The sequence below is a fragment of the Diorhabda carinulata genome, chromosome 9 (assembly GCF_026250575.1).
Source record: "Diorhabda carinulata isolate Delta chromosome 9, icDioCari1.1, whole genome shotgun sequence".
Taxonomy (NCBI): domain Eukaryota; kingdom Metazoa; phylum Arthropoda; class Insecta; order Coleoptera; family Chrysomelidae; genus Diorhabda; species Diorhabda carinulata.
The window spans coordinates 1,761,453-1,784,820 of record NC_079468.1 but is presented as its reverse complement, the minus strand read 5'-3'; the positions used below and the strand labels follow the sequence as shown (position 1 = coordinate 1,784,820).

At 29.0% G+C, this 23,368-nt stretch overlaps 1 protein-coding gene across 1 annotated transcript; it reads left to right on the top strand.

The window, feature by feature from the left end:
• The first annotated feature begins 2,418 nt into the window (after nucleotides 1-2,418).
• Nucleotides 2,419-18,128, top strand: LOC130898220 (MYCBP-associated protein-like). Its single transcript, XM_057807330.1, has 9 exons — nucleotides 2,419-3,186; nucleotides 6,804-6,989; nucleotides 8,923-9,091; nucleotides 9,465-9,789; nucleotides 10,019-10,495; nucleotides 13,660-14,189; nucleotides 14,305-14,517; nucleotides 17,223-17,478; nucleotides 17,824-18,128. The coding sequence occupies exons 1-9, from the start codon at nucleotides 2,678-2,680 to the stop codon at nucleotides 18,099-18,101; spliced, it is 2,943 nt and encodes a 980-aa protein (XP_057663313.1). The 5' UTR covers nucleotides 2,419-2,677; the 3' UTR covers nucleotides 18,102-18,128.
• The last annotated feature ends 5,240 nt before the right edge of the window (nucleotides 18,129-23,368 follow it).

Genomic DNA, 23,368 nt, shown 5'->3' with positions numbered 1-23,368 from the left:
CGTATCGTTATTTATAAAAAATACCCGTAATATAAACAATCCTTAAAATTCCACTGTGTATTTTATTTGTTTTTACCTAATCGCCTAGTACGCCCCTGACCTACACTTCATTTTAATTATTATAATAGAACTAAAACCGTTAGTTGTGCCATCTCTACTACTGCCGAATTTAATAAATAGATTATTCTTTCGTACAGTAGAAAACTGTAAAAAGATTTAGAATATTAGTAAAAATTATTACTTACAAAGTTACCGTTTAAATCAGGAATAAATTAATTTTAAAACGCAGGCGGTCAATTCAATTTTGTACTTTCGGTTTAGAACGCTAGATGGGTCTGCTAGTATTAATATGAATTAAGTTGGTAAAAATGAGGCGAAACTAAATAATTTTATATTGATAACACAATGGCCGTTTCCGCTTTAGTTATTAGTTAAGTTTAGATCCATTGTGTATGTTAATTAATTGTTGGGTTTGTTTATTTGCGATTACTGTTGATAGTGATAATTCAGTGAAGTTTTAAAAATTACTATAAAAGTTCGTTAATGTGATGCATTTGTTCTCATATCAGTATCACGGAGGTCAGATACTGTTGTTAGTATGAAGTTTCGAATTGTTTGGCAAGATGGCGGATGGCTGGATATAAACAATACTAAATTAAGGTTTTTACATTCATATGATCATAATTTTCTAATTAACTAATATTACAAGCAGTGTTTTATTCCCCCCTTATTAAAATATAAGTTTTGGTTAGGTAACGTATCAAAAATCGCCTTGTCTAAATCTATTTTATTAATTACTAATAAAACCTTATACATTTATATTTGCATTTAATATAAAAGTTTGACCACCAAAAAAAAAAATTATTAATAAATTCGTCAAGTATTAAATTTGAAATCCTTGCTTTGAAACTCGAAATCTCCGCGTGAATAAAATTATGATATCCTCAAAAAAATATTTCTTTTCCACGTTTCTGCAAACTCATTTCTTCTTCATATTTCATCCCAACAATGTAACTCTTTGGGTAATCTTATTATCGTTAATCATTGTAGAAGTTGTCGAAAATGATTAATGAGAATATTATTTGAATACAGGACCGGCTTAGAAAAATGTTTGTGCATTTAAAAACAAATTTTAATTGAGATATAATATATAAAATAGATTGAAACTGTATGATTTACAGGGATTTACATTATTGAAATTTGGAATCCCTTCGTATAGGATACTGTTTACAATAATACATTAAACAACACGTTATAAAAAATTCTTCTTTTTTGTCTTTCAGTTGTAATACAATATCCAATTATAACAAATTTTTACTGTATCTTCGGTTACTCATCAAACGTAAATTAAATTTGTTATTGAGAGATGACGAAGCGGTTTTTTGCACCCAAAATATAAAGTGAAAGTCCCTCGTAAAATTGAGTTTTTTTGCCTTCGCTAAGCTTCGAATGATATAGAAATTATTACCCAATAAAATATTGTTTACATTTGCATATTTTTTCGTGAAATACAGTCCATTATAAAAAGCGTTTTTCGTTATGAAATTATTTCTTCATATTAAAGTTAAGAAGAATTCGATGTTTTCAATTAATTTTCTAAAAAGAAAATGGTAAAAGAAGCTTTAGAAACGGAAAAAAGATAGCTTGCTAATTTTATTTCATAAGAAAATTTCGTGGAAAATTAAATTAAAACTGTTTTAACATACAATATAAAATTAGAAAAGCAATTTTTTTTTGAAATTTATTAATATTTTGTATTACTGGACAAAAGTTCTTTCAAACAACATTAAGTTTATGAAAATCGGCTGAGCAGAACCGGACTTACAGGCATTTTTTCAAAAAAAGATTCCCACTCTCCCCCACTTGTTATTTGAAGAGATAGACTAAAACTTATACGATGAAAAATGCGCAGAATTTATTGAAAAACTTAATTAAAGTATACAAAACGCTACTCAGTTTGTTAAATTTTTAAAAATTTTGCTTGTTCAATTTCATATTTTCAAATTAGCCCTCTAGTGGTGGATCTAAAATTCCGAAAATCATATCCATGTGTTTTTAGAAGATTCTTTTATTGTAATTTTTTTCCTTGAAGATAAGATACGTTTCGATAACCAAATTGTGGACCATCACTTCGATATTATATAATTTTCAAATCAAAATATTTCGAAAATGGTACACAGTATCAAGTTTTACCAACAGCAACTCAAGTTCACTTAAATTTTTTATTATTTTTCAACAATACTTGATATGAACTCTGTAAACAGCGCCCTCTTCAATATAAAAACAAAATCATGAAATATATATCAGTATTCGAAATATATTCGTATAAATTATAATTACAATGTTGCCAGTTGTATCGGTATAATCGTAAAAACCGTTTTTTTTTTCTTTTTAAATTTTCTACTTAACCCAGAGACGTGTTTTTATTTAAACATCCGTTTCCAGTAAAAACAACATACGGGGATGGTTCCAGAAGTACCTGGCCCAACAAAAACTTAGTTTGTGAATAAACGCGGCACCCTTTTTGCACACAGCCAAATTTTCATCAAACACTAAACAACATGGCGTCTTCAAACTTCAAAATGGTAGTTTCCGAGCCATCTCTAGGCCACGCCAGGTACTTCAGAGATAATTTCTGTCAAAAATTGACTTTTCTTTGAGTGATGCGAGTACATTTATGATAAACAAAATGGCGGAATGCATGTTTTGTAAGTGCTTTTCGGAATCGGTTATTAGAGAAAATGAAAAAGTCGATCGAGATGAAGATGAAAACAGCGAAGTGGCGTGCCTCCAAAACGATCAAAATCCCTTGAAAAATTGGGAAAATTGGATGAGAAGAAGAATGGACGTTAATAAAAAATTATCGGAAAAACTGAATCGACCGTTTGGAGAGCTTCTTATGAACGCGGCCGAAGAATATAGAAACGTCAAAGAGGAAAAAATCATGTTTGAAAATATGAAAATTAATACGAATTTCGATAAATACAGAGGAAATCCGGCTTTTTGGCATCTGCCACCTAGTTTAGAAGAACATTGTAGGACTAAATGTAGGAAAAAGTGTCCTTGCGATGATCCTGTTTATTTTGCTATCAAAACCCACTTTCAGAAAAATGAGATTCCAAAAATTGAATACATCGGTATTTCTAACCATATTTTAGAAGAAAAACATGTTTTACCTAGAACCAGGTGAGCCTAAATTACCGTTCAAAAGTTTTTTCCACACAAATTTCGAAATCTTCGATGTTTATGATTGTAGTTTAGTCCCAGTTAGCTCGGTAGAACCGGAAATCGACTGTAACTTTGTTATTTTAAATAGAACACCCTGTATATTAATACGTTTTTGAAATATACGTAAAATTTTAGTACACCTTTGTCTAAAAAGTTTTTTCGAAAAATGCATATTTTTTGAATTATTAATTTTTTTGTAACTACTACAGACACTTATAAATAATTTTTTTACGTGGATACCCTTAAAGATATAAAAATAGTTTTTATTCGGTTGCTTTTAGCAAGGTCTGAAGTATTTGAATCTATGTTGTAAAATTTTTAATTTTATACAGGGTGTATATGAAAAGTGTTCAAAGTTTAACTTCATAAATATCAAATTTCTTCATTTTTTTAAATAGAACACCCTGTATATTAATACATTTTTGAAATATACGTAAAATTTTAGTACACCTTTGTCTAAAAAGTTTTTTCGAAAAATGCATATTTTTTTAATCATTAATTTTTTTGTAACTACTACAGACACTTATAAATAATTTTTTTACGTGGATACCCTTAAAGATATAAAAATAGTTTTTATTCGGTTGCTTTTAGCAAGGTCTGAAGTATTTGAATCTATGTTGTAAAATTTTTAATTTTATACAGGGTGTATATGAAAAGTGTTCAAAGTTTAACTTCATAAATATCAAATTTCTTCATTTTTTTAAATAGAACACCCTGTATATTAATACATTTTTGAAATATACGTAAAATTTTAGTACACCTTTGTCTAAAAAGTTTTTTCGAAAAATGCATATTTTTTGAATTATTAATTTTTTTGTAACTACTACAGACACTTATAAATAATTTTTTTACGTGGATACCCTTAAAGATATAAAAATAGTTTTTATTCGGTTGCTTTTAGCAAGGTCTGAAGTATTTGAATCTATGTTGTAAAATTTTTAATTTTATACAGGGTGTATATGAAAAGTGTTCAAAGTTTAACTTCATAAATATCAAATTTCTTCATTTTTTTAAATAGAACACCCTGTATATTAATACATTTTTGAAATATACGTAAAATTTTAGTACACCTTTGTCTAAAAAGTTTTTTCGAAAAATGCATATTTTTTGAATCATTAATTTTTTTGTAACTACTACAGACACTTATAAATAATTTTTTTACGTGGATACCCTTAAAGATATAAAAATAGTTTTTATTCGGTTGCTTTTAGCAAGGTCTGAAGTATTTGAATCTATGTTGTAAAATTTTTAATTTTATACAGGGTGTATATGAAAAGTGTTCAAAGTTTAACTTCATAAATATCAAATTTCTTCATTTTTTTAAATAGAACACCCTGTATATTAATACATTTTTGAAATATACGTAAAATTTTAGTACACCTTTGTCTAAAAAGTTTTTTCGAAAAATGCATATTTTTTGAATCATTAATTTTTTTGTAACTATTACAGACACTTATAAATAATTTTTTTACGTGGATACCCTTAAAGATATAAAAATAGTTTTTATTCGGTTGCTTTTAGCAAGGTCTGAAGTATTTGAATCTATGTTGTAAAATTTTTAATTTTATACAGGGTGTATATGAAAAGTGTTCAAAGTTTAACTTCATAAATATCAAATTTCTTCATTTTTTTAAATAGAACACCCTGTATATTAATACATTTTTGAAATATACGTAAAATTTTAGTACACCTTTGTCTAAAAAGTTTTTTCGAAAAATGCATATTTTTTGAATTATTAATTTTTTTGTAACTACTACAGACACTTATAAATAATTTTTTTACGTGGATACCCTTAAAGATATAAAAATAGTTTTTATTCGGTTGCTTTTAGCAAGGTCTGAAGTATTTGAATCTATGTTGTAAAATTTTTAATTTTATACAGGGTGTATATGAAAAGTGTTCAAAGTTTAACTTCATAAATATCAAATTTCTTCATTTTTTTAAATAGAACACCCTGTATATTAATACATTTTTGAAATATACGTAAAATTTTAGTACACCTTTGTCTAAAAAGTTTTTTCGAAAAATGCATATTTTTTGAATCATTAATTTTTTTGTAACTACTACAGACACTTATAAATAATTTTTTTACGTGGATACCCTTAAAGATATAAAAATAGTTTTTATTCGGTTGCTTTTAGCAAGGTCTGAAGTATTTGAATCTATGTTGTAAAATTTTTAATTTTATACAGGGTGTATATGAAAAGTGTTCAAAGTTTAACTTCATAAATATCAAATTTCTTCATTTTTTTAAATAGAACACCCTGTATATTAATACATTTTTGAAATATACGTAAAATTTTAGTACACCTTTGTCTAAAAAGTTTTTTCGAAAAATGCATATTTTTTGAATCATTAATTTTTTTGTAACTATTACAGACACTTATAAATAATTTTTTTACGTGGATACCCTTAAAGATATAAAAATAGTTTTTATTCGGTTGCTTTTAGCAAGGTCTGAAGTATTTGAATCTATGTTGTAAAATTTTTAATTTTATACAGGGTGTATATGAAAAGTGTTCAAAGTTTAACTTCATAAATATCAAATTTCTTCATTTTTTTAAATAGAACACCCTGTATATTAATACATTTTTGAAATATACGTAAAATTTTAGTACACCTTTGTCTAAAAAGTTTTTTCGAAAAATGCATATTTTTTGAATCATTAATTTTTTTGTAACTACTACAGACACTTATAAATAATTTTTTTACGTGGATACCCTTAAAGATATAAAAATAGTTTTTATTCGGTTGCTTTTAGCAAGGTCTGAAGTATTTGAATCTATGTTGTAAAATTTTTAATTTTATACAGGGTGTATATGAAAAGTGTTCAAAGTTTAACTTCATAAATATCAAATTTCTTCATTTTTTTAAATAGAACACCCTGTATATTAATACATTTTTGAAATATACGTAAAATTTTAGTACACCTTTGTCTAAAAAGTTTTTTCGAAAAATGCATATTTTTTGAATCATTAATTTTTTTGTAACTATTACAGACACTTATAAATAATTTTTTTACGTGGATACCCTTAAAGATATAAAAATAGTTTTTATTCGGTTGCTTTTAGCAAGGTCTGAAGTATTTGAATCTATGTTGTAAAATTTTTAATTTTATACAGGGTGTATATGAAAAGTGTTCAAAGTTTAACTTCATAAATATCAAATTTCTTCATTTTTTTAAATATAACCACCCGGTTTTTTCTATTTCATTGCATTCAGGGGTAAAAAATAAGGCAAATTCATATATACTTTCCTATACCTAAACCTTACCGTTATCCAGATATTAAATGTTTTCTGTAAATTTTTGTCACTCGTAAACTATTACCACATTATTCAACAGATTTAACACCACGTAACTTCTGATTGTATGCTCCTCGGATTTATAATTGTTCACATACCATCCTCCATTATTTCGTATTTTGTTTTTATACACGGATGAACAAAAATACTAAAAAAACTAAGACGTATTATTGACGTAATTTCTATTTAAGAGGGACATACTGTATACTAATATAATGATTCCTCAACTCGATTATTAATATACGTCATTTCCTCCCATATATTATTTTCAGAAATATTTACGCCCTATGGCAAAAAAATCCTTACAGGAAAGCGTTTTTGAATAAGGTACGTTCCGAATTGAATCACCTTGAACCCCACAGACCCCAAAATTCTTCTCTCATTGTATTTGGAAGTCAAAAAATCGAGTCAACCGATCGGAAATTGGAAGAATCCGATTCTAAAATCGAAAGTTCAAGGTAAATTTAATTTGAGTACTGACCTGCACATTTCTTTATTTAGTTTTAAACGTCTGGGAGATCTTATAAAATAGCAATTCGCTTTTTCTTTATTCAGATAGAAATTACGCTTAAAATTGCGGAGGTTGACGAGTTTTCCCCCTTTCTACTTTTCAACAATGTTTATTTTACTGTAAATTGTTCCTAATAAAAACAATAGAATCCTCCATGTTAATGTAGAGAATTTACGAAATTGAAATTCCCAGAGTACTTCAAAATTCTCAATGAGAATAAGAGAACTCAAATAATTATATTAATCAGATAAAAGAATAATTTGTGGAGTAGATTTTATAAATTCAATTTCTAGATACAGACACAGATATTTAGTAAAAGTACTTGGCAACGCTGTAACTCCATAATAATAAACACGATAGATGCTTAGAGGTGGGACAATTTAAAAATTGAAACTAATGATGTAACTAATTTGAAAAGTATAGATAAAGATAAAGATATAGAATTTCATAGAAAAATAGAACTTTTCTCCTATATATGAGTTAATATAGATTTGAAAAAATATGTTAATAGTTCAGCTGGTTATAAAAGTACATCCTATATACTTTGAATCAACATATACTAACGTAATTTTACTATAAACCGAACATAAATCGAAATATTAGTGAGTACGTAACTTTTTTAACACATTGTATATAAATATATGAAAAAAACGAAACAATATGAATAAAACTAACGTCATTTTTAATTAAATAAATATAAAGTGAATACGTCGGTTTTATTTATATATAAATATTTTTAGAATATTTTTTTTTTCAAATTTTCCATCTGAAAATAGAAATATATTCAATGTAATTTTTAAAAAACTCAATTTTTTATTATTTACACGTCACTTATGTCGCCAGCAGCCGTACCGTTATAAAATATTAACCCATCTCTACTCAGACATTCTTCATCTTTTTTTTGATTCATGCATACCCGAAGTTCCAAGCTGCGATCATCGAATTCTAATAGAGAACATATCGGTGGAATGAGTGGACGTGTGAAAACTAATTTGGTGAACGCACTTCTGATTGTGTCATTGAAGAATAGTTCTCTACAGTAATGTCAATGCATTGTTATACATCATGTTTAGTTTTTTTTTCACGGCAAAATTGATATTTTTCAATAGGAGTTTTCGAAAACTATGATCATGATCTGAATGTTCGGAGAGTAATATTTCGTTGATTTAATTCGAAAACATAAGGAATCGGATCATAAACATATCTTTCTAGAATATTGTGGGTGACGTAATCAACTCACTGGTTTATCTATGATTAACTCTCATGAGCAGAGTAAGTGATTGAAAAAAACTTTTTCGAGGTAAAATTGATATTTTTCACTAGGGATATTCTGAATTTATGTTTATGCAATCATAATCTGATTGTTAGAAAAGTAAGATTACATTTTTTTTTCGATTGGAAGTCGAAGTAATCAGATCATAGACATATAGGATTCTTTCAAGTATATTGCAGGTAAATTCGGTTTGGTTTATCTATGATTAGTTTTCACGAGCAGAATAATTGTGCTTTTTATTTGCCTTTTGACATAAATATAGTTTATTGCTTATAAAATAAGTCCTCAATGATAAAGTATTAAATTGATTTATAGTTAAATGGACTTATAAGCGAGAAATTGTACTGGATTTTCTATGCGTGAATGAATCGATGTTTAAACCGAATATAACTACATACTGTGTTGCCAAATTTAACTAAAATCATATAATATAAATTTTTTTAGTTATAGAATATAGTAAATCATGTTTTTTAAACATATACACACAAAATACTGAATTTTAGTACGAGGGAGTGTTTGATAAAAAGAAAACTTATTAGTACGGTGGTTTTCATAGGAAAAATGTGTAAATTGATCTGAAATTTACGCGTTTACTACTAATTTGTAGTTCATCAAATGATGTTGATTCATCGGATGAAGTAAACAGCAATATTATTAGAAATACGGAACCTCACATCAGTTCAAGTATGACAGTAGACTTCCATGACATAGACGTAGTAAATCTTATTATAAACGGCACCAGGATAATAGCAAATCAGTTACAAGAAGATATGAAAGTAAGTTATGCACTTAAACGACGATAGTAACAAAAATAATACAAAAAAAAGTTTATTTAATATTTTTTTAAACAAACTGTAACGAAAATATCGCCGGAAATTGAATCAAAAAGTGTTTAATACAATACGATTGATGATCGACTTCCCGCTATCTGATTCCAATCGCACAATCACTCAATCACCGATCTGGTACTGTCTACTCGGCCGTATACCGTTCCGCTAAAAATTTAGTGGGAGAAACTAATTATAACGAAAATATTTATAACAAAAAGGTATTAAAATCACATGTTAATGTATGAAAAAATGTTATTGTTATACGGGGAGTTGAAATATTGTAAATTAATTAAATTAAATTGTATATATATATTTCCAGATCCGTATTCTTTTTGAATTAGGAGAAGTACCAGCTAAGCCGGTAACTAATTACGTAAAATTAGAAAATAAAGGGAAAGCGACGCTAAGACTACATTTTACCAAATACGAAAAATTCTTCACTTTCAAAGATATAGTATCAAGAATCGGGAAACCTTCGCCATTTTATTTCGATAAAAGGGAAATTTTATTGTTACCCGGGAAGACAATCGATTTTCCGATATGGTTTAAACCACCGAATACCGGGCATTTTTACGAAACGTGGAAAATTACTGCCTTTCCGCGAATCTGGAACGAATCTTCCAACTTGTTATTCCTAATTCAAGGTTTGTCGAATAAAAAATTTATGAGTAAATGTGAGAGTGAAATCTCGATTCAATAACGCGCCTCGTTTGTCTTTTTGTGACGTTGACGTTTATATCGTTTTCCGTTTCCGGGATGTCAGTTGCGAGTTTGACAGATGACGTTGGAATGTCTTATGTATAGTGGACGCGCATGCGCGTGCGATTTTTTTTTTTAGCTGAAACTAGTCACTGAATTATTTTTTGCTTAAAGGCGTTGTATACAAGGAAGATTTCAATTTAATATCTCAGACCATCAGGGATATGTTGACGTTGAGGGCTCGAAATACGTTGATCAACGACGCATTGAGAGAAATTTTAAATTCGACTAAATACGAATCGAGAGATGTGGTAAAATACACGTACACCGAAAAAAATTATTTCGAGGCAGTGAATCAGGAATATTGGGGGACGGTGAAACGACCGAAATATGTTTACGATAAAAAAGTCGTGAGGCAGTTACAAAATTTTTATAAGCAAATCAGATGCCCCGAGGATGAAGTGTTTTGGAATTATTCGGTCGAATATTTACGGAGGATCGCGAGGAAAAGGGACGTTATGGATTTTATAGAAAAACTTTATAAAAAATGCGAAAAAGGACAAAGACGAGCGAGATATCTGCACGACATGTATTCGGCGTCCAATGTAGGCGTTGAAGACATTCAAAAAAATGAACAACTAGAATCGTCAAGTAAGTATGAATTGATAGGAAAAATTGCGAAATCATCCAAATTACAGCTCCGTAGAGGAAAATTTTTCCTACGTAAAACAAACCGATATAAAATTGCCCCTATTTCCCCCAATAAAAAAACACAACACACTTTCTCTCTCGAAATAAATAATAAAAGATAAAGACAGAACTATATATCATGGCGGACAAGGTTGATACGTATGACGACAAAGTAGCATAAAAATTATTATTACTTCAATTTTCCGTTTATATTTTTACTTGAAATTTTGTACATTTATTTACTCCTGAAAACAATATTCGTATCAATCCAAAAATCCACTAATTAGTATAAAATAATGAATTTCACTTATTTCTATTTTTCGTTCAGTATTCCGTCCGTGACATTTGCATGACCTTCCAAATTATTACGTACGGAACCGAAATATTAATATTCAGCAAATTTTATCGTCTCTGTGTAATAAAAATGAAGAGAATGAACAAATTTCACGATAAACACCCTATTAAGATTTAAAAGTGCACTAAAAAAATAAAAGAAGTAGAGGTCAAAGCGTATAAAGGTGATAAGTATGACGTCAGATTTATAAAAATGCAATAACTAACTTCCTGTTACTATTTCGACACAATTATTTATTCCTGATAATAAAAAATGAATTAATTAAAAAAAACACATAATTAACCATTCAATTTGTAATTATTAATTATTTAATTTATCTTCATTAGTTTGTTCAGTATTCCGTCCGTCAGATTCGAATGACCTCAATACGTGTGTGACTAGGAAATTAATTTTAGTTTGTAAAATAATTAGACAATTATGGCGGATAAGATTGATACGTATGACGACAATGTAGCAAAAAAATTATTATTACTTCAACTTCCCGTTTATATTTTTATTTGAAATTTCGTACATTTATTTAGTCCTGAAAACAATATTCGTATCAATCCAAAAATCCAATAATCAGTTTAAAATAATTAATTTCACTTATTTCTATTTTTCGTTCAGTATTCCGTCCGTGACTTTTATATGACCTTCCAAATTATTATGTACGGAACCGAAATATTAATATTCAGCAAATTTTATCGTCTCTGTGTAATAAAAATGAAAAGAATGAACAAATTTCACGATAAACACCCTATTAAGATTTAAAAGTGCACCAAAAAATAAAAAAAAGTAGAGATCAAGGCGTATAAGGGTGATAAGTATGACGTCAGATTTGTAAAATTGCAATAATTAAGTTCCTGTTACTATTTCGATTCTATCTTTGACAAAATTATTTATTCCTGATTATAAAACATGAATTAATTAAAAAACAAATAATTAACCATCCAATTTGTAATTATTAATTATTTAATTTATCTTCATTCGTTTGTTCAGTATTCCGTCCGCCAGATTCGAATGACCTCACAACTTTTACGTGGATGAGTGGGAAATTAATTTTAGTTTGTAAAATAATTAGACAATTATGGCGGATAAGATTGATACGTATGACGACAATGTAGCAAAAAAATTATTATTACTTCAACTTCCCGTTTATATTTTTATTTGAAATTTCGTACATTTATTTAGTCCTGAAAACAATATTCGTATCAATCCAAAAATCCAATAATCAGTTTAAAATAATTAATTTCACTTATTTCTATTTTTCGTTCAGTATTCCGTCCGTGAATTTTATATGACCTTCCAAATTATTATGTACGGAACCGAAATATTAATATTCAGCAAATTTTATCGTCTCTGTGTAATAAAAATGAAAAGAATAAACAAATTTCACGATAAACACCCTATTAAGATTTAAAAGTGCACCAAAAAATAAAAAAAAGTAGAGATCAAGGCGTATAAGGGTGATAAGTATGACGTCAGATTTGTAAAATTGCAATAATTAAGTTCCTGTTACTATTTCGACTCTAACTTTGACAAAATTATTTATTCCTGATTATAAAACATGAATTAATTAAAAAACAAATAATTAACCATCCAATTTGTAATTATTAATTATTTAATTTATCTTCATTCGTTTGTTCAGTATTCCGTCCGCCAGATTCGAATGACCTCACAACTTTTACGTGGATGAGTGGGAAATTAATTTTAGTTTGTAAAATAATTAGACAATTATGGCGGATAAGATTGATACGTATGACGACAATGTAGCAAAAAAATTATTATTACTTCAACTTCCCGTTTATATTTTTATTTGAAATTTCGTACATTTATTTAGTCCCGGTAACAATATTTGAATCAATCCAAAAATCCAATAATTAGTATAAAATAATTAATTTCCCTTATTTCTATTTTTCGTTCAGTGTTCCGTCCGTGATATTTGTATGACCTTCCAAATTATTACATACGGAACCGAAATATTAATATTCAGCAAATTTTATCGTCTCTGTGTAATAAAAATGAAAAGAATGAACAAATTTCACGATAAACACCCTATTAAGATTTAAAAGTGTACTAAAAAATAAAAAAAGTAGAGATCAAGGCGTATAAGGGTGATAAGTATGACGTCAGATTTATAAAAATGCAATAACTAACTTCCTGTTACTATTTCGACACAATTATTTATTCCTGATAATAAAAAATGAATTAATTAAAAAAAACACATAATTAACCATTCAATTTGTAATTATTAATTATTTAATTTATCTTCATTAGTTTGTTCAGTATTCCGTCCGTCAGATTCGAATGACCTCACAACGTGGGCGACTGGGAAATTAATTTTCGTTTGTAAAATAATTAGACAATTATGGCGCATAATTTTGATACGTATAACGTCAAAATAAAAATAAAAGTCAATTTAACTTTCTGTTAAGATTTTGGATTGAAATTGACTATTGAATTAATAATGTTTAATTAATTTCTGAAGTTCAGTTTTCCGTCCGTCACATTGGAACAACGATGAATTCTTTCGATAATTAGGTTCTAGAGTATGACGTCATACGTACCAACCTTGTTTTCTAAAAACCCCATACTATCCCTATAAAGTACGTTTTTTATGATTAATTTTCAGTTTTATTCACTTAATAAACGTGTCTTTTATGTTTTTACTATATGTAAATCATGTATGGAGCTTGTATTATGATTATTTCGTATATAAACATTAAATAGTTAATTTTTGTACTACTACATAAGTTTTTTTTTTGACTTTTTGACGTTCCAACGTTCGTAGGTTCTCCGTATTCATCTATAGGTAACCAAATGTTGATCGACAAAAGCCAATCGCAAATGGTTCCCAAACTAGAAACTAACTACGAAACTTTAAACAAACTATTACTGAAATTAGAGCGATCGGTTATGATAAAAAACACCGATAGGGAAAAATTCGCTACAGCTTATTTCATCCTCAGATATTATTTTCTAAAAATTGCCGTCGAGTTATCAGGCGATTCGGCATCGTTTTTATCATCATTGAATTTGAAAACCCCGACGAAAATTGAGGAAACGCCGGAGAGGATGCTGTTCGAAAAATTCGATCCCATTTGGGTGGAAAGAAAAAGAAGATTGCCCCCGATCGACGTTGGGGGGCTCCCACTTAGTAAACCTAAGCCTAAAGTCTTAGAAGGCGTCCCATTGGACAAACCTCAGCTGGTGTACGACAGGTACTTCAAAAAATCAACGCCTGCTAAAGGTAAAAAGGAAAAAACGGAAAAAGAAAATATTCAGAAGGAAAAAAAGAAGAAGAATAAGGATGTTGTTACGGTGAGTCGAGTTACGACGTAGAACTATCTATAAACAACGCCCTGTAGAGGAAAAGAGGGGTAAAAAAACGATTAATTTACTCGTCGTAACGTGTTGTGTTTGTTATTTATTACAGAAATCTCTGGTCAACGTCGTTAACGAAAATTTCAACCCTTTTGCTGATTTTATTGTACCAGTAAATTCCCAAACGATGGAGAAGGATAAATCGAGCGTTTCCAAAGCAACAGTGTCTTCTGGTTCAATCAAAATACCCCAGTCAACGACTTTAAGTTACTACGACAAATATTTGATCGTTTATACTAACCTTGCAGCAGCTGTTGATTCAATGGTATACAATTTCAAAATTTATGGTTCAAAAATTGAGAAATTTATCATTTTTTTCCAAAAATATATTCAAACGAGTAATATTTCAAGTTCCCTCGTATAATACGAACGCATCACGATACAAATGACGAATAAATTCCCCCAAACAACTTTTTGATTGTTTGTATTAAATTTTCAAAAGTTATTTAGCTTAAAAATGATCGAATTTATAATTTTTTTCCAAAAATATATTCAAACGAGTAATATTTCAAGTTCCCTCGTATAATACGAACGCATCACGATACAAATGACGAATAAATTCCCCCAAACAACTTTTTGATTGTTTGTATTAAATTTTCAAAAGTTATTTAGCTTAAAAATGATCGAATTTATAATTTTTTTCCAAAAATATATTCAAACGAGTAATATTTCAAGTTCCCTCGTATAATACGAACGCATCACGATACAAATGACGAATAAATTCCCCCAAACAACTTTTTGATTGTTTGTATTAAATTTTCAAAAGTTATTTAGCTTAAAAATGATCGAATTTATAATTTTTTTCCAAAAATATATTCAAACGAGTAATATTTCAAGTTCCCTCGTATAATACGAACGCATCAAGATACCAATGACGAATAAATTCCCCCAAACAACTTTTTGATTGTTTGTATTAAATTTTCAAAAGTTATTTAGCTTAAAAATGATCGAATTTATAATTTTTTTCCAAAAATATATTCAAACGAGTAATATTTCAAGTTCCCTCGTATAATACGAACGCATCACGATACCAATGACGAATAAATTCCCCCAAACAACTTTTTGATTGTTTGTATTAAATTTTCAAAAGTTATTTAGCTTAAAAATGATCGAATTTATCATTTTTTTCCAAAAATATATTCAAACGAGTAATATTTCAAGTTCCCTCGTATAATACGAACGCATCACGATACAAATGACGAATAAATTCCCCCAAACAACTTTTTGATTGTTTGTATTAAATTTTCAAAAGTTATTTAGCTTAAAAATGATCGAATTTATCATTTTTTTCCAAAAATATATTCAAACGAGTAATATTTCAAGTTCCCTCGTATAATACGAACGCATCACGATACCAATGACGAATAAATTCCCCCAAATAACTTTTTGATTGTTTGTATTAAATTTTCAAAAGTTATTTAGCTTAAAAATGATCGAATTTATAATTTTTTTCCAAAAATATATTCAAACGAGTAATATTTCAAGTTCCCTCGTATAATACGAACGCATCACGATACCAATGACGAATAAATTCCCCCAAACAACTTTTTGATTGTTTGTATTAAATTTTCAAAAGTTATTTAGCTTAAAAATGATCGAATTTATAATTTTTTTCCAAAAATATATTCAAACGAGTAATATTTCAAGTTCCCTCGTATAATACGAACGCATCAAGATACCAATGACGAATAAATTCCCCCAAACAACTTTTTGATTGTTTGTATTAAATTTTCAAAAGTTATTTAGCTTAAAAATGATCGAATTTATAATTTTTTTCCAAAAATATATTCAAACGAGTAATATTTCAAGTTCCCTCGTATAATACGAACGCATCACGATACCAATGACAAATAAATTCCCCCAAACAACTTTTTGATTGTTTGTATTAAATTTTCAAAAGTTATTTAGCTTAAAAATGATCGAATTTATCATTTTTTTCCAAAAATATATTCAAACGAGTAATATTTCAAGTTCCCTCGTATAATACGAACGCATCACGATACCAATGACGAATAAATTCCCCCAAACAACTTTTTGATTGTTTGTATTAAATTTTCAAAAGTTATTTAGCTTAAAAATGATCGAATTTATAATTTTTTTCCAAAAATATATTCAAACGAGTAATATTTCAAGTTCCCTCGTATAATACGAACGCATGACGATACCAATGACGAATAAATTCCCCCAAACAACTTTTTGATTGTTTGTATTAAATTTTCAAAAGTTATTTAGCTTAAAAATGAACGAATTTATCATTTTTTTCCAAAAATATATTCAAACGAGTAATATTTCAAGTTCCCTCGTATAATACGAACGCATGACGATACCAATGACGAATAAATTCCCCCAAACAACTTTTTGATTGTTTGTATTAAATTTTCAAAAGTTATTTAGCTTAAAAATGAACGAATTTATCATTTTTTTCCAAAAATATATTCAAACGAGTAATATTTCAAGTTCCCTCGTATAATACGAACGCATCACGATACAAATGACGAATAAATTCCCCCAAACAACTTTTTGATTGTTTGTATTAAATTTTCAAAAGTTATTTAGCTTAAAAATGATCGAATTTTAATCTTTTTATATAAATATATTCAAACGTGTATTATTCCAAGTCCCCTCGTATAAAAAGAACGAATAATGATACCAAAGACAAATAAATTCACTTAAAAAGAGTGTAATATTCCAAATTCCCTCGTATAACTATAACGAATAATAGTACCAACGACAAATAAGGTCCTTTAAATAACACAAGTACTAATTTGGCTTGAATGTAACATAAATTTGTTCAAATTCTGAATAAAAAGATAACTTATTCCACGTAGGGCTTCAATCTTGTCATTATTATGTCCCTTTATCAACATTACCAACACAAATAATTTTCTATATATACCTATACATTCTACTAACATTATAGGTATATCTGAAACAATTTGGCAACGTCGAGAGTTATTATTCGAATTCCAGGTATCAGCTTTAGAAACGATGAAAGACAATATCATAGATACGCAAATTCTAAGCGAATTAACAAATTGCAACATTGTAAATTTGATCACAGATTATAATCGATGTTCTGTATCTACCGAAAAAAGCGAGGAAGACAAAGACGCCAGCCTACGAGAACCAGATGAATATTTCGAATATTTAATGAAAACACATCTCACCGATAATATAAATATCCAAGACTATTTCATTAATGGAGAAACTCTCCCAATTGTGGCAGGTACGTCATTAAAAACAAGTTTGTATATATACACATAAATATTAATGTTATTTCGGGATGATGTCATAACCGGCCGCCATATTGTCTTGACTTGTATACAACAACGAATTTAGATACTTCTTATACGTTAAACGTAATGTTAGACAGAACATATATAGCATTGACAGCTGATCAATGACATAATCGTATTCTAACAACCGTTTTACTGTAATTTACTTTCACTGTATAGTCTTGAAGTTGGTTGTGTATGACATATGTCAATTTTTACTGACCGATATCCCGTACCAGTGGCGTATTCGTAAAAAATATTTATATCAATTTTTTTTCTGGAATTATGCATATCAGATATAACCGAAGAAACGGACACTATTGTAAAACCAATAGAATCGTTTCATTTATTCCAACTGACTGATGGACAATCAGACACTTCTGCAGACGTCAAATCAGGAGAAATGCAAACTAGTATCAATTACGATGACGATTTCAAACCGTTTTCTAATATACTAATAGAAGATGAATTGCAATCAGAACGTGTACAATCAGAACAGGAAGCTAACCAATCAACGCACGAAGAAGAAGACGTGTCCAGTGAAATATTTTATTATATTGAAAATGGGTTATAATTTTATTCAATAAATAATTATGAAATGTTTTATATTTTTATTTTTGTTAATAAAGTCGGGGTATTAAATCAATTAAAAAATTATATTGTATATGCAACTTTAACTACAGCATTGCATAAAATATTGCCTGTTATGACATATACCGAAACAGAATCAATTTAAAAATTTAGCGTCGCCATCTTGACAACGCACCATAAATCTCCGATGACGTAACTGAATAAATTACAAATACCGTATATACATTATTCAATACAGGACAAATTATTATTAGTTTTCTTTTCTGTTTATGTTTATCATTTTTATTTCACATTATAACAGAAAAAAAGTGAATTCGAACGTAAAAAATACGTTTTAGTAGTTAGTTGGTTAGCCAGGACAGTACTTGGCACAAATACAGTGTGAAAAGATAAATTTACGTGTTATGTTACAACTGAAATATTGTGAAGCTTCTACGGAATTTTGAATGTATTTATTCGATATTTGGAAAGAAGAAACGCCACTGATTTTAACCGCAATGAACCACTTTCAGGCCGACGAGCACTTGGGGAATTAAAGTGAGATTTAACATGACAGGGGAAAGATGTAGTTAACTTGCTAATGGCTTTAAAAACAACACTTGAAATGATTCTATCTGCGATAAAAAAAATGTTCAAGCAATTTCCAACAAGATCTTTGCTTTGAAAATTATACAAACAAAAAGTCTCTTTTTGTTGAATTAACTTTTTGCTTTCCCAACAGAGGACTAATTGGATTTTTTACAGCCACTTCTTTGCATCATAATTGTATAGGTTGTCCCATAAGTTCTATATTCTATCATCGCGAAGAATAGACGTACAGATTTGAAATTATTTATAGGTTATGTTTATAAGACATCCTTTATGTAGTCTAAGCACTGAATATCTTCTGACAGTGACTAAGATGCCGATACTATCAACACATACTGCGTTGTTACTCTATTCTTGTGATATCCGAAAAAAAATGTTAATTTTAACAACTGATAAATAATAATAAACATTTTTTACGATGGGAAATCAATTTCGATAAATATATAACAAAAAAATAATTTTCTAATTTGTCTAAAATACCTACCTTAGGAGTATTAGTCATAACGTTTATTCTTAATGACGTCTCAATAAAATCCCATTTTTTTTGTACATGAAGATATAATTAAATAATTTAACGCCGTATGATGAGTGGATTTGATTTCAAATGGGCAAAACATGAAATTTAAATCCGATACACTACGAATTCTTTAAATAAATACATAACAAAATAGTAATTTTATAATTTGTCTAAATACCTACCTTCGGAATATTAGTCATAACGTTTATTTCTACTGTCACAATTTATGAAGTATGAATCACGTGTCAGAATTTTTAATATATATAGTTAAATGATTTAACCCCGAATAAGTGGAATTTATTTCAAATCGGCAAAACACGAGACATGAAATTTAAATGTATCTAAGCGTAAAAATAGCAATAGAATATTTTTACTTTATCTTCTAGAAAATAGAGTTATCGAATACGTTACGAATTCAACGAAATTGTGCTTGAAAATTTATTCCCAGCAGTTATATCAAGCGAACGAAGTATGGTTAGGATTTTGTTCTTTATGATTTATACATCACCACACATTTTAAAATAAAACCAACATACTTTTCGAAAATATAAGGATCGTGTCATATTATTATAAAAACAAAGGGATATCAGTTCCATGACGTGTCATAAGTCGCCATCTTGTAAACAAATGTTACCAACTTTATTTATAAATAATTACTACGTTTGAATTGAAAATATTGTTTTTTTTTAATTGACAGCGTATCAAATAATTTCGTAGTTTCCAAGCATATTTGATACCTGAATGGCTGATTTTCGAACGGAATTTGAATTATCCCAGCGAATCACTAAATCTCTATTGCATAAATTTCCAGTTAATCGATTTGGTTCCTGGCATATTCGCAATAATTCCATCCAATGGAATAGCGCTGGTTCTATTTAGTCGTAAAATGATAATCGATATATAATTTTTAACATTGTTGCATAAAAACAAAGATTAGAAAACATGAAATGAAACTTAAAATTACGTCTTGAACGTATTGGGAATGTATATATTACATAACCTCAAAAACGGGACGTTCACTATCATTTAAAACAACTTTTGTTTCTGGCAAAGTTGCAAAATCGTTCAGAGCACATGTTCACATAATTTCTTGTATATTATATCAATGTCAAACATCAAGCCACATATATTGTTCCAACTAGTGCGGAGTTGCATTTCCCATATAACAAGAAAATTTATTCATTCTTACTCTTTGTAACCGCGTTTTTCAGTCCACATTTCTCCGGTTTATTCGGGTCATTTGCTGCCACGAGGCCGGCAAAAACTGATATATGGGATTATCGTTACTATACGCCACGGAAGAATGAAAATTCTAACAACGAACGCCGAGTTTAACAGCACATACTAGTTTTTTTTATATTGTTTTTATATGTTTCTAAATAAAAAAACAAAGTTTTAACTTGTGAAATTGTAAAAAAGAATATAGTTTCATAAAAACTTTTGATCTTATATATGCAGGTGGACAGAGATCCTCCTATTGGTTGAAGGCGGGAATTCGTTCTGTCAGCTGTTTTACAGGGTTGTATTAAGTCAAAACAACACGTTATGTTTTTTTTAACTTGAGTTTTGTTGTGAGCCAAAATAGGAAATTGACTTAATAAGAAATGTAATACATTATTTATAATTAATTAATTATAGCTAGAGTGTAATTGATCTGGATACAAATTGATAACTATTAATTTTGAAACTAACCTGCAAAATGTACTTTTTCCACCCTGAATTTCTCCGTACCGGGTATTACTAGTTGAGAATACGCCAGCTGAATACCGTGATTTAATAAATGTACCAGTACTGCGCATGTAGCGACTACCCATCCCCAACCTCCTTCGGGATAATAGTGACGGCGTAGCGTGGTTGTTTTTCTAGCATCTAAGGGTAATTCCGGTGGTAGAAGTGAGTCTTTTAATCCGTTGGGAGAATTAAGGGCGTAATGATGAATTGGACATGGCATCTGAAAGATGAAAATGATTAAAAAGTAATGATAATAATGACCAAGTCGAATAGAACCAACCCTATAGATCTATTGAAACTTATATCAAAGTACGGTTTATAAAAATTAGAAATCTGGAAAAAACGAAAATTTTTTCCGTTTAAAAAATTTTTCGATGTGTAATAACTTACAAAAATTAAAATTTCGCATTACCGACCTGTTTTCGAATACATCGAATACATTCGAAGTTTGCTCCTAAATGCGGTGTTGCCAATAGTTTAAAACATAAAAATCACTCTGGAATTATTAGTATAAAAACGAAAATTCTTGTATTAAATGTATTATTGTGTCTCATTCTGTTAGTGCGGGTACGTGATTCTTATATTTTCGCAAAAAATGGGAGGTTTTAAAGGTCGAGTGACTATTTATTAAGTTAACAGTTGGCACGTGACCATCTCGCATCCCCATTTGAGTTTTCTAGGATGATTTATTTTCGTTGTATTAATGTTTTAGAAAAAATACCGTTTATTTTTTTAATTCTTCTCACCTCTTTGTTATTACATCACTTTTTATTACTTCAAACACCCAATGGCGTCCTTAATGTTTTCATAACCTCAATTTCTATCCAATTACTTTCTTTATTATTTGTTTTTTCTTATCTCACTGTATACTATATAGTCTTTATCGTGTTTTTTTTTGTAATGAATATTTACGATTTTGATGATAGTTATTTTATAAATTTGTAGAGATGTAAGCGGCAATTTAACCGTTACAATATAACGGTTGTTGTATTTATTCGTTTTTTTCAATGTATAGTGACCAGTAATCCGTATAGGTTGAAAAATTAGTGTTTTCAACTGAAATAGATCATTCTAGAACCTCATTTTATCCTAAAGTAAATATCAAATATCAAGTAACTAACTATGAAAATACGATCTGAAGGGAAATAACTAACTAACCTGAGTTTCGGGTTTCCTTTCGGTGTAAATGAAGTCCCAGTTGTCGACTTTGATGCTGGGTCGACGGCCGAACGTGGGAAGCCCACCGCGGCGGGGATTTCCGTCGACGCCTCCGCCAGAATCGTCTTCGACACCGACGTCGACGCCCGTCTCTTCGATACGCGCTAACGCCAACACGTGAAATTTTTGAACCGAATTATCGCACACAGACGTCGGCGATTTCAAATGAGGATCCTCTGCAAATGAAATAAGAATGGTACGTACTGTACATTGACCCAGACAAGGATTTAAATACTCGATAATTAATTTACTTTGTTGTATTATCGAATAAAACCAACGGAATTGAATTTTTCCTCGAGAAAATCATTTCCTTGACCAACATCTAGAAGTTTTTGCAATAATTCATCAAGTTTCTTGTGTACTGATAAACCTGTCCGAGCTATTTATGTTTGTTTCACTAAGTTTACAACTGGAAATACACTGAGGATTTTTTTTAACCCATAAAACTTCAGTTTAATTCATTGCAATCCTATTTACCGCATAATCTCTTTATAAAGTACTTAATTTTAGAAGAAACGTTAAAAAACAACATCTCGATGCCCCAAATTGATAAGAATCACAACAACAAATCGTATAAACCCGGTATATATACATATAGATAATATTAAATTGACATCCGTCAAAAAAATCGATTCGACAATCGATTATTCAATTTTGGTGACGTTACTTTTCTGTTTCGAAATTTTATTACATGTCCTCGTATATCTACCACACTGACATTCATTACTCACTAGGTCGGTGTTTTAATTCATTCCATTCATGAAATTAATTATAAATTCTTGTGGCGTATTTTGGTTTCTCGGTGTGAAAGTGTCAACATTTCTGTTCTTTTGTAATTTACAATCACCGTCCTTTCGTAAATCAGTTCAGAATTTATAATCTCATTCAAGTTTCACGCTATTTCGTGTTATTACATAGTTTTTAACCGAATTTGTGATATAACACAATTTAAATTACATAAATATACAAAGAATTATTAGGACCAATTCCGAACTAGTTCGTAAACGATTCTGTAATATGGTCGTTTACAGTGCAGGACAGAACACAACGAGAAAAATTTACTGAACGATTGTTTGTTAAATCTCTTAATTTGATTAAAAAATGTCATATTTTAAGGTTATAACTATCATTACTAATTTCCTACTTTCTGTTATTCTCAGTAGAAACATAGTTTGTGATTATATTTATATTTTAAT